The sequence below is a fragment of the Monomorium pharaonis genome, chromosome 5 (assembly GCF_013373865.1).
Source record: "Monomorium pharaonis isolate MP-MQ-018 chromosome 5, ASM1337386v2, whole genome shotgun sequence".
NCBI lineage: Eukaryota > Metazoa > Arthropoda > Insecta > Hymenoptera > Formicidae > Monomorium > Monomorium pharaonis.
This window is the reverse complement of record NC_050471.1, coordinates 29108031-29122369: the sequence shown is the minus strand read 5'-3', so window position 1 is coordinate 29122369 and position 14339 is coordinate 29108031. Positions and strand designations below refer to the sequence as shown.

Here is a 14339-nt window from a genome sequence, read left to right as displayed (position 1 = left end):
TTGGTCAATCAAAACGCTTGCGCCTTCACGTGTGTGTTCTCACAAGAGCCGGATCTAGGTATTCGTCTATTCACAGTTTAAGGCTGAAATCACATGGTGCGGAATAGAGCTGCGGAATAGAACGTGCGTCATAGAAGCAGCCAATCAGAGCTATTCCGCATTTTCTGTTCCGCAAATGTTTGGCCGGCCTGTTCCCATGGTGCGTCATAGACGGGCAATGACGCATCCGGAATGAAAATTGTAGATGTAATACAACTTTTATTAAAATAAATCAAACGTTTTTATAAAATGTAATATTTGTAATAGCAATAATAATCATTAATATAATATTATATGAAATTTTGTATTGAATATTAAAAAGTTGAAAACAATATTTTTAAATTTTTGAACTGCATTGACGCATTCTTGGTCATTTTTCTGCACCATGTGAACAGGCCGGTCAAAGATTTGCGGAATGCGTGATGCGTGATGTAGCTTGGTCGTACACCATGCAATATTGTTAACCTTTTTTGCTAAAACTTTGTTTTTGTCAGAAAATAGCAAAGGTTATGAATATGGAAAATAAAATAGTGATGATTCAAGAGTCTATTAAAGTTTTAACGAGAGTATACATGAGAAGAACTCCAATGCTCCAGTATCAAAAGGAAAAAATCAGAATTGCTTTAGTGAAATTATGGTTACTGTATACAAAATTGTCAAAGCAAAAATCCAAAAGAAGGATGTGGGTCAGGCCTATTTATTCAATTGAGCAGCGTTCCTCTCAAGGAGATAGTGACAATTTAGTTAATATGTTACGAATGACAGATCCTTCACTATATTTTAATTATTTAAGAATGGATGCTAGCATCTTTAAAGATCTACTATTAATAGTAGGTCCTGGAATTGAAAAGCAATTAAATATTAGAGAACCAATTGCTTCATATACAAGACTGCAAATATGCTTAAGGTATTTAGCAAGTGGAGATAGCATGAAGTCTGTTGGATATACTTGAGTCACAGTTATCCATTCTTTTAAGAATACTTCTTTCACTTTATCAAATATAGAAAAAGTAAACTGGCTCAACTTCAAATATATAGATCAACCGTTACTTGGTTATGGCTACAAATTCTGTGATATTCTATGACGCGTAGCTATGACGCAACGACGCCAATGACGCGAACGCGCATGCAGAAAAGGTTGTAGATTCTGCGGCAAAGCTCTGATTGGCTGCTTCTATGACGCACGTTCTATTCCGCAGCTCTATTCCGCACCATGTGATTTCGGCCTAAGTTAGGTGGCATTTGGCGGTATTTCGCGCGGGAGGATTAAACGATCCGCTGCGCTTGATATTTCGCGAGATATTTTCGAGATTCGACGTGATTTTCCCTCAAATCCCTTCGCAGCCGATGCTTCGACGCCTGCCGAAAGAGCGTCGTGAGAGCTGCGAATATGTCGCGGTTATCGGAAAGGATCGCCGACATCCTGAAGCTAGCCGACAGCACAAGAGTAACAGATAAGAGGGTAACCATTGTCACCGCTATTAACCGCTTGTTATTTGATTGTCATTGATCAAAACTCAAAGACGTCAAATTTTCGTCCTGTGCCTAATTTGACCTAATCGGAAAGTTAAACGTAACATTCAATCTGTCATTTGAAATTCGATGTAAAACATACGAATGGTTCTCTCGTTTGCAGACACTTTCGCCTCGTCAGTTTACAGTGCTATTGTTTAAAACAAAGACTTAAGTTTCGCAGTATACAGTGTTTTTTAAATCAGCTGCTCTTTCAAAGCTATATCAAATTTTCTACGAATGTTGGCCAAACAATTGGTTGAGGAATCTGATTAAAAGCATGTTCCATTAGTTCCTTGTATCACACCTTGTATTTCCTTTTATTTCATAATGAGAGTCTGTCAACTTTTAGCGATGCATATCCGAGCTGTTGGATTTATATCAAAACGACGACGTTCTCCAGGAAATATGCCAAAATACAGAGAGAAAAGCTCAGGGAAAGGCCAACTGGCCTTATCTCATATACACTGCCCATAAACTGATTACTGAAGTAAGTAAAAATCTCGTAATTTATATAGAATATGTTTCTCTCAATAACATTTTTGAATTATTTGTATATATTTCTATTTATCTTTTTATATTATATAAAAGCATCTCTTAACATTTTGTTGAATAAAATTAATCTAGGAAGCAGAGAAGCCTGGTAAAGAAACAAATGCTAAGAATAATGACAGACAGTCTCTCAGTAATTTCGTGATTGACACAATTCGCCGAGCCAATGAGAGGTCAGCTGTGTTCCTGAGAAGCAGTGACATAGTTGCTATGATACTGCAGATATTAGATTCTAAAGTTTATGTGCATTATCAGGATACATATCTAAGGATATTGGTGAAATATATACTGCCCAAGAGTATAAATCACAGAAATATCACGGCAGATCAATGGAGAGATCTATTGATTGCTTGCACCAAGCTGTATGGGAAAGCACACCTCCAAAACCACAAAGTGTTAGATGGATTGCAAATGATTGTCGATTACTCTTTCCCACACACAAATTTACTTCCTTACGTGAAGAATATGCTGTTGTTTTTAGGTACACTGAAAATTTTAATTAACTTAGTTATTCTAAACTGTCCTGAAATATTAATGTTAACAGACAAAATAATATTCTACATTGTTCTGAAATTAATGTAAAGTAAAATTTCATTTTAGAAAACGTTTTCGAAAATGTCAAAGCAAGCAACGACGAGCAATTAATGGAGTGTTTCTACAAACTGAGCAGCAGTGTGTGCAAGCAGATTACAACGGAATCCAAAATTGCACTCTGCAAGTTCAGCGAGAGCATATCAATGGATATTTTACGTTTGAACGGTTCTGAGGAAAAGTACAGACTGTTATTGATCTTTCTACAGATTCACCATCCAGGGGGTATCTCCAGTCACGACGATGGCGCTTACGCATTTGATTGGGACAAGTGGAGAAGCTTGTTACGTAGCATGTTTCAGCTTATTCAGGAGAACTGCAAATTGGATGTGCAATGGTGCAGTTTCATCCAATTTGCCAGCGAAGGTATTTTTTATATTTACTAGTTATTTTATTGGTTTTATCATTTTTTTCTAGCAGCATTATTTTATAAATTCAAAAATTCTTTTTCTGTATTGTTTAAATTAATTTTTTAAGTTGTTAATTTTAACTTAAGTTAGAAAAATAAAAAAATATCTTATACAACCCTGAAAAAATTTGAATTAACAATTATTAAATATAATTATATAAACTTTCATAGTTATTAATTATTATAAGTTTTTTATTAATTATATGCACAACTACATTACCAAAAGATTTAGTTATATAATTGTTTAATTGTAAGCGAATAAGTTATTAATTCAACAAATGTTACGTATGCAGTTATAAAACAGATAATGGACAACTCGGCAAGTTTTACTTGTTCCCTCGAGGGCTTTTATTCTCAAGCCAAACGCAGACGAACAATGAACAAAATTGAAAACATTGTTGACCTGGTAACAGAAAGTAATCCTGAGGAAGTGTGGCCGTTATTAAGAATTCTGACAGAAACATTAAGAAAGTATCCCCAATGTCTGAGGTCACAAGATCTCGCACCTTTGCTGCAACGTTTGACGGAGCTCGCTGTGTCTCGAGACGAGTCTATTATGAATAATTTGTATAATCTGGCTGCTGTCCTCATGGAAAACGAGATGTCTAATGAAGAGGAAATGCAGGATGCTACAATTCACTGGAGCAAGATATGGGACATGCTACTTAGGTACGTGCTCTAATTTTAATTTTTACTTTTTGGATACACTTTTGGATACACTTAAACTTAAAACAATTTGTGTATTGTCTATAAAAACTTTATTTCTAGATATGTAACATTTATTTCCAACATTTGCATTGTTATGATGTATATGTCCAATTTCAACAAGATTATTCTTGCAGATCTCTCGGAGCAAATCAAAACGAGGAATCGGGCCATTTGTTAATTCGCCGTTTTATAAGATACAATAGGATACCGAATGCTAATGCTCTCCTCAGATTGTACCTGACCAAAGCGATACGCTGGTCGCTGAATAGCGTGCACACGCTACGACGGCTGTGCGAGCGTATCTCTCTACCAGTGGACGCGTCCACGTCGGTACTGGATTCGTCACCTTCGATGATGATGGCGCCAATCTGTGACAGGACGCGCCTGTTAGAATGGCTATTGAACATGCCATGGCAGAAGCTGGCAACGCGACTGTCCGTCGATGCTATCGAGGACATCTGCACGTTATCGGTAAACCTCGTTTTGAGCTCTCGTCACAGACAGAACACCAGGATGGAGCAGAAATCCTTGCAGAGTCGCAAGGAGGCGCATACAACCACTTTTGTACCACATCGAGATATCCATTTGACTGACCTCTCGCAGCTTTGTCACGCGTCTTTAATATTCAAGGTGGAGTTGTTAGTGAGTTCGAAAGACGAGCGCGTTGTACGAGATTCCGGAATAGTACTGTCCGACACTGGAAGTCCTGTCGCCTATGTGCAGGAGGTGCTCAACTTTCTGAGAAAGCAGATGCATGACTTTATTCGAGAAGAGGATGACAACGACGAAAATAAAAATACATTTGAAGTTTATATGATACTAATGAAACTAGCGTTTGTGGCGAGACTGCTGTCCGCTCTGAAGCAGCTTGGTATTCTTACAATGGAGGATACCGGCAGTTATGGTTTACTAATCAATGTGATGGAAAAGCAATTGAAAAGTAGCTTCGAAATTCTGACGAAAATTGACTGGACCAGGTACATAAAATTACATACAAATTTTAATACAAAAATTCTTTATTTTCTCTACATTAACAGATTTTATACTGTACTTGAATTTTTATTGTTTTTTATTTACTATTTCTAGCTCTAAGTCGTACACTATTATTTTTATTACATTAAATACTTTCTCGCAGGTGTAAAAACGTGTATTTGTTCAGCATAACTAAGGCACTGAGAATGCTCTATGGAGCGACCTACGATACGGAAATTGCTAAAATAATCGTATCAGCCTCTACAGTGGACATGATAAGAAACATATTTGATCTGATGAATCTAGATGACAATTATTGTAGTTACGATTATTACGAAGATAACGCTCAGGTAAAGGAAACTATGAGTTCTTGTGTAACGAATTGATTTTTGTTACTTGTGCGCCGAAGTGTGGTCCTTGAGTGAATTGAGAAACAGATTATTTTTCGTGTACAGATAACGAAATGTACTAATGTAATAATCAACTCTGATATTCCATCTTTTCTCCAGGGAAGACGCAGACGTTCATACAACACATGTCTAAAGACGTCGAACCCGAATCCGAGTCTACCGCGCGAGGGCGCGATTCGCCTGTACATCGTGGAGGCCTTATCATCTTTTTGCGCTTTGCATATCGACAAGGACATCGACTGCTGCAAGTCCATGTTACAGAAGAAGATAATGCACAATCTGCTGACCCTGCAGCAAGACTTTACGAGCCACGTGGACTCCAGGATATCGTTGGCAATCCTCGAGTCGCTCGCCACGCGCGATCACGACGAGATCCACCGAGAATGCGCGGATGAACCACTGGAATTTCTGATGGAATTATGCCAAAAGGGTTGTAAAGACGAGAAATCGTTGCGACAGCTGTTGCATCTACTGCCATATTTCTTTGAATACTCAATCAAACGCGGTTATTCGCCCAGACTAATCCAAACGCTCGAGCAGCTTCACAAGCGCATCTACAAACGAAACTACAGCGTTCTCGTGCATACGAGCTATATGAAGTGCGCGTGCAGCTGCGTACAAATCGATCCAGACTTCTCGTGGAGTCACGTTGGCGTTTCTGATAACAACGATGACGTTCTGATGATACTTAACAGCATCCTCAGTTACATCGACGATGCGCTCTTTGTGCTCCGTTCACAAGCGGTGCGATGCTTGCAGGAGCTGCTGTCCCTTAGAAATATCGCTTACAAATGGAAGGAACGGATTTTCGTCAAAGTAGAGGAAACTGTGTTCAAACTGCTTGATGAGACAGCTCAACAATCGAATTCCAATTCGCGAAAGTATGAACTTAAAATATAATATAAGAAGATATTAATATTTGGAAGATACTAACATTAAAATAAATTAGACAATATTTTTTTATAAATTATTTTATAATACAATTTTTATTATTTTTATTTTATAATAATTCTTAATACTCGTATACATGGTTCAAAATAACATTTGTTGTAATTTTTTTCTTTTTTTTTTAAATTCTTGTGAAGTAGTAACAGTTTGATAGAGAGTCAACTGCAGGATGAAAGGGAAACCAGGACGGTCACCGCGTTGATCGCGTTAGCCTCCATAGTATGTGCCAGTGGAGTTCTTCAAGGTCGCGCCCTGTGTGCGTTATTGCGATTGACAACGGAAAAGGAGGTGAATGTGCAGATGGTGCGGAAGGTCCTCTTGGCAGCAGCACGGCACACGACGACATACGTGTCACTCATTGAGGATAACTTAAACTATCTGCTTACTTCCTGGATTGAAGACGCCCATTGTCTATTGCAAAGCTTTCCGTGGACGCTCGTGGGTATGAATGCATTTACTTGATACAATATTGATACATGATAAAAATTGTATAAAGAATTATTTACTGATTTAATTAATATTAGTATTATAAAACTTTTTAAATAGATTTTTATCAACATTTTATAAGATTAAAGATAAGATATTTTGATAACATACAATAACATATAAATTACTATTTGATTTGATTATTTTAATTAATGTAAGTTAAAATGAGGATTAAACTTATTCTTATCAACAGGATGCGAGACTATCAACGAGTTCTTTAAAAAGAATATCAACTGTATCGTCCCAGTTCTGTTGCGTACCTCAGATATTGACGAAGCCATGTCCTTCTGCACAAATCATGCCGGTGTGGCTTTCAACCAGGTCTTCGAGGATGCTTTTCCATCCTGCTTCGTGTGGCTTATATCACGTGCCGTTGTATTCGACAGTCCGGCTGTCGAAACGATGCGCAAGATGATAAATAACACGGACGAGTTCGCGGACACGCGCAGTTTCAATCATCTGTTCCATTCTCGCTTGCAGGACGTTCTTATAGAACTGATACGGCGATTGCACGATGAGGGCGACTTTAGCCGCGTTCTCTCGATTTCATCCAGATGCTTTCCGGCGATGGATCCGCCACACTTCTCGCGAGACATGCTAAATCTCTGCTTCAATTATCTAGAATCACACAATCTCCTGAACACGCGCGTGCTGGTCGTCCAGCAACCAGCGACGCTACAGAAAACGCTATTGCAGCTCGCGAGCGCCGTGCACTTATCGCGCTCCCGCGAGGACAAGCTCAAGCGGCTGCATCAGTACACGTACTTCTGCTCACGGTTGACGCACGATTTCGCAAATCCTGTCTTCAACGAGATGGCCGCGTTCCTGATTCGGGACATCTGCTACAGCCTGTTGCATCTGATTAGAAATGGTGGCGACGGCGACGAGACGCTCGTCACGGCATGCTGCAGGTTTCTAAACCTGTTTCTGAGACAAGCTCTGCCAACGAGAGCCGCGGAAGTCCAGGATGTTCTTCGGTTTATCGTGGCAAACTTGATCGGCCTGGCGCAATCGAAGACGAGCAGCGTCAGTGAGATCGCCACGAGTCTGCTCAGATTTCTCGTGGTAGAGCAAAAAGACGTGCTACGAGAGGCCATTGCGAAACTCGGCTCGTTCCCGAATCACGAGGTTTTCCGGGATGCAAGGAAAGCCCATAACACTATCAGATCGGAGGATGGATCCGCACTACGTCTTGAGGATGAATTGGAGCGATTCTTGGACGCTATGAGCGAAGAGAACGCTGAGTGCACGCTCGAAGATCTTACAAATTTCACGCAACAGCTGTCGATGAGAAAAAGCGAGCTGCGAGAACTGCATCGAAAGTTGGAAAGACCGTATCCCGAGGATGGTGCTAGTATTCTGCATCGGTTAATATTCAAGTAAATAATGCATTTTATACTAAAATTTGTATTCTAAATAATTATTATTTAATTTCTTTCGGTATCTCTCTGACTTTGTATTTTTCATCTGTTACGGGATATTGTACATTTTAAAAAATTTACTTTTTAGACTCATCAAGCTAACGGAGTCACCTAATCCATGCGTGTCGATGGAAGCTACCAAGTGCCTTGGCGAGATAGGCCCGATGGATTCTACAGTAGCTCTACGACCTGCTGGAAGTCTCGTCCGAAAAGAGGATGATCCAATAGAAGCTCTGACCTATCGGTCGGTCGCGATGTTAACGAGCTTTCTCGTGGAGAACTCGGTTGAACTTCGCAAGGTTTCTATTATAATTAAATTTTGTTATCTCAATTTCTCATCGCATTGTCATAAGCAAAACAAATTCTGTTAATATATATATTTTTTATTTAAGTATGACGTTTTTTTTAAGAAATATTTTTAAAAATTATAAAAAAAAAGAATATTTGTTTAAGGTGAGCGCCGATGCCCTTTACGCAGTGCTATCAACCTCCTACGGCCGTGAACTGGTTGAGAACTCGAAGGATCTATCAAATGTCCTCGAGTGCGCGCCTTTGAAGATTGACTACATTCGACCGTTTATTCACGGCCGTTACGTCAAACAGACGTCTTTCCACGTAGATACCACGAGATTTCGCACCATCATGAATCCAGAAAACACGCTGTGGACCGTCCAGAACGGCGACAGTTACGCGGAATGGATCATCAAAGTTACTTGTAACATTGCCGAGTGCTTCGCGGATTCCTACTTGGAGAATCTTCTCTCGGTCTGTCGCCTCAGCGTCGAATTTTGCGAGCTGATTCTGCCAAGAATCGTTTACCTCGTCATCCATGCAAACGACAGCTTTATCAATGCCATGTGCGATTGCGTCAATCAATTCTTCAGGTATTATTAATCAGGTATTATAAACGCTTAAGTAACAAAGGATTTAATGTTGTGAGACAGTCTGCTTGGAACGAAATCTACATATTTTTGTAAATAGCGAAGTATAAGTATTTTGTCGTTTTTCAAGTGATGTTATTTTGATGAAAAGAAAAGATTTAAATATTCTAAAATGTAGAAAAGATTTAAAATTTTTTTAGATTTGAAAAAATTTAATCATCAAATCATATCAATTATTTACAGGAAACACTTTGCGCTTAATGAACCGGAGACCACCACTGCGTCACCAACATCGAAAGGCGACAGCTGCGACCAGAAGATCGTACGTCGCATGCTGGACATAGTGAACCACGTGCGTGCCCAGCTACCGGATGGTACGATCCTAAGGCTCAACTACGTCTATCTAGCGAGAGCGGCGCACAAATGCTCCGCGTACTATACAGCCCTACTGTTCGCGCAACTCGCCTGCGAATTGATCTCGTCGGACTATCCGGACTTCAGCAATGATCCGAGGATCGATTACATCTACGAACGGCAGCCGGAGATCGGTCGGGTGTTGCAAAACATTATGCTGGACACCTATTTGAACATCAGTGATCCGGATGCGAAATCTGGCGCAGGATCGTCACACTTACTCGATCACGACTCTCGCGTGCAATACTACGCCCGTATCAATCGCTGGGACGAGGTCATGCTCGCACAGGATATCGAGCTGTCCAACCACTCGTCGGTGGCGAACGCCAGATTAGAGATGGCGAATGCACTGCACCACTCGGGGCTGCAATTCCTTCAATGGCAATTCTTAGGCAATAATTTGGATGAGAAATTTAGGTAAAATTTTAGTACATTTTATAAGTTCTATATAAAAATTTAATTATAAATAAAATTTAATTAATTATAATTTTTTTCAACATTTATAAATTTCTTCCTTTAGTTACGAATGTGCCTGGAGACTCGGTAAATGGAATCTACCCGTTAATGTTGCTAATTATAACGACTTTCAATCTCATCAGTTGCGACTGGAGTCGCTAGAGAACGCATTTCACGTGCATCATTATCACGCATTGAAGTGCTTTCACGAGAACGATCGGCGAAGCATAGATCGAGCGATCGAATGTGGCCGCATGAGTGTGATCAACGAGCTACGAGTGATCAGTCCGGAGAGCAGCAAGACTGTTAATCAAATATTGTCACAGCTACGGTTGTTGCGCGAGATCGAGCAGCTGAACTGGGCTGCTGACTTACCCGAGGAAAGGTATCCGCAGATTTTGCGACGTTGGAACGAGCACGAGATCAGTTCGACCGGTCAGTTTGATTATGTGGAACCGATTCTGTGGCAACGTATCACCATGTTTCGCATTCGTGAGTCCCTGCGGACAAACGTGAACGTGCAGAAGGCGTTTTTTGCCACTTGTCTGGGTCTGGCGAAAGTCGCGGAGACTCAGGGAAATTTCTCGGTGGCAACCCGAGCGCTGAGGACTCTTCAGATGCATCAAAATCTGCCTGTAAATCTGAAGAATCAATTGGTTTATCAAGAATCGCTCCTAGCGTGGATGAATAACGAGCAAGTGATAGCGCGTCGTCTATTACGTACTCTAATTGAAAAGAAGAACCCGAGACCAGATTTAAAAGCTAAGGCTCTACGAGTCTACGGTGATTGGATGGCAGAAACCAAGTCGGAGAATCCTCAAGCGGTGATACAAAAGTATTACCTAATATCCATTGAGATCAGCGAAGCTATCGATGAGCAAACGCCCGATGTTGTCAAAAATTTACATGACACACAGGTAGAAAGATAAATTTAAATTGTTATTAATTGGGGACTTGTATACAACAACAGCGATTTACATTATTACTATATAAAATTTGTATACGAAATATTTAGATTTTCTCTTTCATAATGAATATTATAAATATCTACAGAAAAGAATGATCTTTCTTTTTCGCTTTATGTTACTTTTGTTAGGCAAGTTATTGGGTCCAACTTATTAGTTGATTAAATTAAAAAATAATTTGATTTATTTAAGGGTAAATTACTTTACATGCTTTTCATCTTAGGTTGCACTGGCACGTTTTGCCGACGCACAGTATCAACAGATTACCGCATACATGAATTCTCCAACATTCGAGGCACTGAAGGAATATGCTCATAGTAATACAAATAAAGTGGTCCAAGCGCAGATGATGAAGAACCAAGATCTTAGGAAGGCCGTAATAATCGATCAGAAGCAATCGACGAACGACGCGGCCGAGCTGAAGAATATCGAACAAGAGAGGCACAACTATCTCGCGCAGGCTCTAAAGTATTATTTAAAAACATTGTGCAGCAGCGAGGAGCACAATCTGCTAATCTTTCGACTAGTGGCACTCTGGCTGGATAACATGTACGATGACAAAGTGAACGAGGAGCTGCTAGACGAGTTGGACACCGTGCCGTCGTTCAAGTTTGTGCCGCTGGTACCGCAGCTGGCCGCTCACATAAGTAACGATTTCAAACAGCAACGTAGCTTCTCCGCACGGATCTTCCGAATCCTCGAACGATGCGCCCTGGAACATCCATACCATACCCTACCTGTGGTGCTAGCACTGAAAAATTTGCACAGCGATAACGAATACGAATCAGGTCCTTCGACAGTCGCGAAAAAGGAAGAGCGTCGCGTGCTAGGTGCCAAGAAGCTTCTCAGTCGAATAACCGACTCCTCCGTGCGGACAATTGTTCACGAGATGGAAAATCTATCGCGCGCATTATTGAGTTTTGCCTATTGGCAACCAAAAGGCACGTGTCAATCCAATAAACGCTTCCCAATAGCGCGGGACCAGCCGATATCAAAGGTATTTTTCCAACTTTGGTTCGATATCTTTTTAAGTAATATAGATCGCGATCCGAAATCTGATTTCAAGTCTATCGATTTTGCAGATCAAGAACCTAAACAACGTTCTCCTACCGACTCTGAGTTTACTTGTGAGACCATCATGCAATTATGTCAACGTGATCGGCATACATTCATATAAGGATTCTTGCGAGTTTGTCGGCGGCGTAACTGCACCTAAAAAGATCATCTGCGTTGGCACCGACGGTGTGCAGCGCCGACAATTGGTCAAAGGCAAGGACGACCTGCGGCAAGACGCAGTGATGCAACAGGTGTTCACTGTGATAAACACACTGTTACGCACTTGTAAGGAGACGCAACGGCGGAATCTACGTATCAGAACGTACAAAGTAGTGCCGCTGACACAAAGGTCGGGTGTACTAGAGTGGTGCGACAATACGGTGCCCATCGCGGCGACTCTGGTATACACGAATTCGGACGCGCCCGGCCTACACAAAAAGTACTATCCACAGGATTTGACTGCAAAAGCGGCCAGAGAAAAGTTGATGAAGGTTGCACAAGAATCAAACGAGGTAAATAATGAATAGACATCTTTCGATTTATCGGTTGCTAACAGTTATTCTTAAGGCATGAATTTTATTAGAATATATTTTAGTAAAAATTTTTTGAGTTTTTCAAATTTAATTGAATATTTGAAAATTTAATATTTTTAAAGATTAAATTGTAATAACTTTCAATAATTACAGATTGAAACTTTTTTTTTAGACATTAACTTTTGAGATTTTGTTTTCAAATATTCAGCTCTTTAAATTCTATTTTTTTATCTAGGTGAAATTGAGGATCTTTCTTGAGTGCTGCAAACGTATGAAGCCAGCGTTTCATCATTTCTTCGAGGAGAAGTATCGATCGCCCGAGACTTGGGTCGAGAGGACTCTTACATATACGCGCAGCGTCGCCACAACATCTATCGCGGGTTATATTCTGGGCCTCGGTGACAGACACTTGAGTAACATTCTTATTGACGAACACACTGCCGAAGTGGTGCACATCGATTTTGGCGTTGCTTTCGAGCAGGGCAAGGTCCTACCCTTACCCGAAACAATTCCTTTCAGGTGAAATCATATGAATCATTTTGTCTGTGAAAAGCGCACCGGAGGGATATTTTATATTTTATTAGAATTTTATACATTAGTTTTTTGTAATCTTTATTTAATTATTATTGATTTGTTATTCGTCTTATTGCAGGCTAACTAGAGACATCGAGGTTGCCATGGGTGTCTCCGGCATCGAGGGCACCATGAGGCGTAGTTGCGAGGTGACCATGACAATGCTGCGCGATCAGAGGCAGATTATCATCACCCTCCTTCAAGTTCTGCTATATGATCCACTCTTTACGTGGGCGATCACACCGGAAAAAGCTTGCAAGATGCAGAGCGATGTCGTAAAGCGATTCCTGGAAAACAGTGGACGAGGTAAGAAAAATTAAGACAGAGAACAATTAGTCTTTGAGCCACAAGACTCTGATTGATTCTGATTAATTATGACACAGCCTAATCCATTAAATTTTAACGCTTAAATCTTTAGCGCCCGTGGAAACCAACACGATCGCTAAGAGAGCTCTTTTGAGGATTGAGCAAAAACTGCAGGGCACCGAGGATGGTCTGGTGTCCAGCGTTCCCGGACAAGTCGAGAGGCTCCTACAAGAAGCCCGAGATCCCGCAAATCTGTGTCGAGTTTACTGTGGTTGGCAACCATATTTGTGAATACTAGTAAATAATTTTATACATGATGAATACTCGTAGGATAACTTTTTTATGTTTTATAATGTACAATTAAAAATATCTTTTTATACTTGTTGAAAAGTAAATTTTATCGATATTCAAATTTTATTCATGACTTATTTATGTTGTACAATGTGCTGGAAAAAATTGAAGTGAAACATTAATAAAATATTTAAAGGTATGTCTAAATAAATTTTATATAGTAAATAGGTATAAAAAATAGTGTTGATAAATAAATAAATAAATATATATATATATTTACTGGAAATAAGATGTTTATATATATTTATCCTTAATGTTCATGACATAACAAAATAAATATCTTATTTCAAATAAATACATATAAATGTTAAATACTATTTGCATTTTTTATATTTACAACATAGAATACTTATTTTAAATAATATTTTTTATAGATACATCCTTTAAATAAAAATATTTCTATTTTAATTTTTTAGCTTTGATATTATAGCGCCTCAATAAATCGATGTATCGAAATAGCGAGACTCGAAGTTGTATTATCGATATATCGCCCTCGCGTTTGAATACGTTCTTATTAGTTGCATCGCGCATCTGATATTTCAAATTATTAACTGAAATAGATTCGTCTTTGAAAGACGAAGAAACAATGCACAACCCCCAATGATTCCCCAAAAAAACGATGCGTATCTTTCCAAGAATCATCGAGGTTTGACGGATATGTAAAATGTCTTGAGTATATTTCTTATAGAATCTAAAAGATATATGTTTATGTGAATTTTCGTTTATTCATCGACAAGAATTGCGACGGTGACAATG

At 39.5% G+C, this 14339-nt stretch overlaps 1 protein-coding gene across 4 annotated transcripts; it reads left to right on the top strand.

The window, feature by feature from the left end:
* The first annotated feature begins 71 nt into the window (after positions 1 to 71).
* Positions 72 to 13722, top strand: LOC118645527 (serine-protein kinase ATM-like). Of its 4 annotated transcripts, none has more exons than XM_036286779.1 (20): positions 72 to 946; positions 1078 to 1501; positions 1904 to 2041; positions 2179 to 2584; positions 2704 to 3060; positions 3397 to 3772; positions 3946 to 4788; positions 4947 to 5133; positions 5293 to 6074; positions 6279 to 6583; positions 6821 to 8006; positions 8137 to 8347; positions 8502 to 8932; positions 9173 to 9760; positions 9864 to 10716; positions 10988 to 11761; positions 11847 to 12332; positions 12589 to 12872; positions 13006 to 13232; positions 13345 to 13722. In XM_036286779.1, exons 2-20 carry the CDS (start codon positions 1430 to 1432, stop codon positions 13521 to 13523), a joined length of 8685 nt encoding a protein of 2894 aa, XP_036142672.1. In that variant the 5' UTR covers positions 72 to 946; positions 1078 to 1429; the 3' UTR covers positions 13524 to 13722. The 4 variants fall into 4 exon arrangements, with proteins under 4 accessions (XP_036142672.1, XP_036142673.1, XP_036142670.1 ...); XM_036286780.1 differs by having other exon boundaries at positions 1045 to 1501; positions 6282 to 6583; XM_036286777.1 differs by having other exon boundaries at positions 1045 to 1501.
* The last annotated feature ends 617 nt before the right edge of the window (positions 13723 to 14339 follow it).

What these genes read in the sequence shown, in the direction of transcription:
- LOC118645527 (XM_036286779.1), top strand. Translation starts at nt 1,430, where the DNA reads ATGTCGCGGTTATCGGAAAGGATCGCCGACATCCTGAAGCTAGCCGAC. An exon ending in ATTACGAAGATAACGCTCAG is followed by an intron (nt 5,134 to 5,292) that starts GTAAAGGAAACT and finishes TCTTTTCTCCAG; the next exon opens with GGAAGACGCAGACGTTCATA. An exon ending in CTGCATCGGTTAATATTCAA is followed by an intron (nt 8,007 to 8,136) that starts GTAAATAATGCA and finishes TTTACTTTTTAG; the next exon opens with ACTCATCAAGCTAACGGAGT.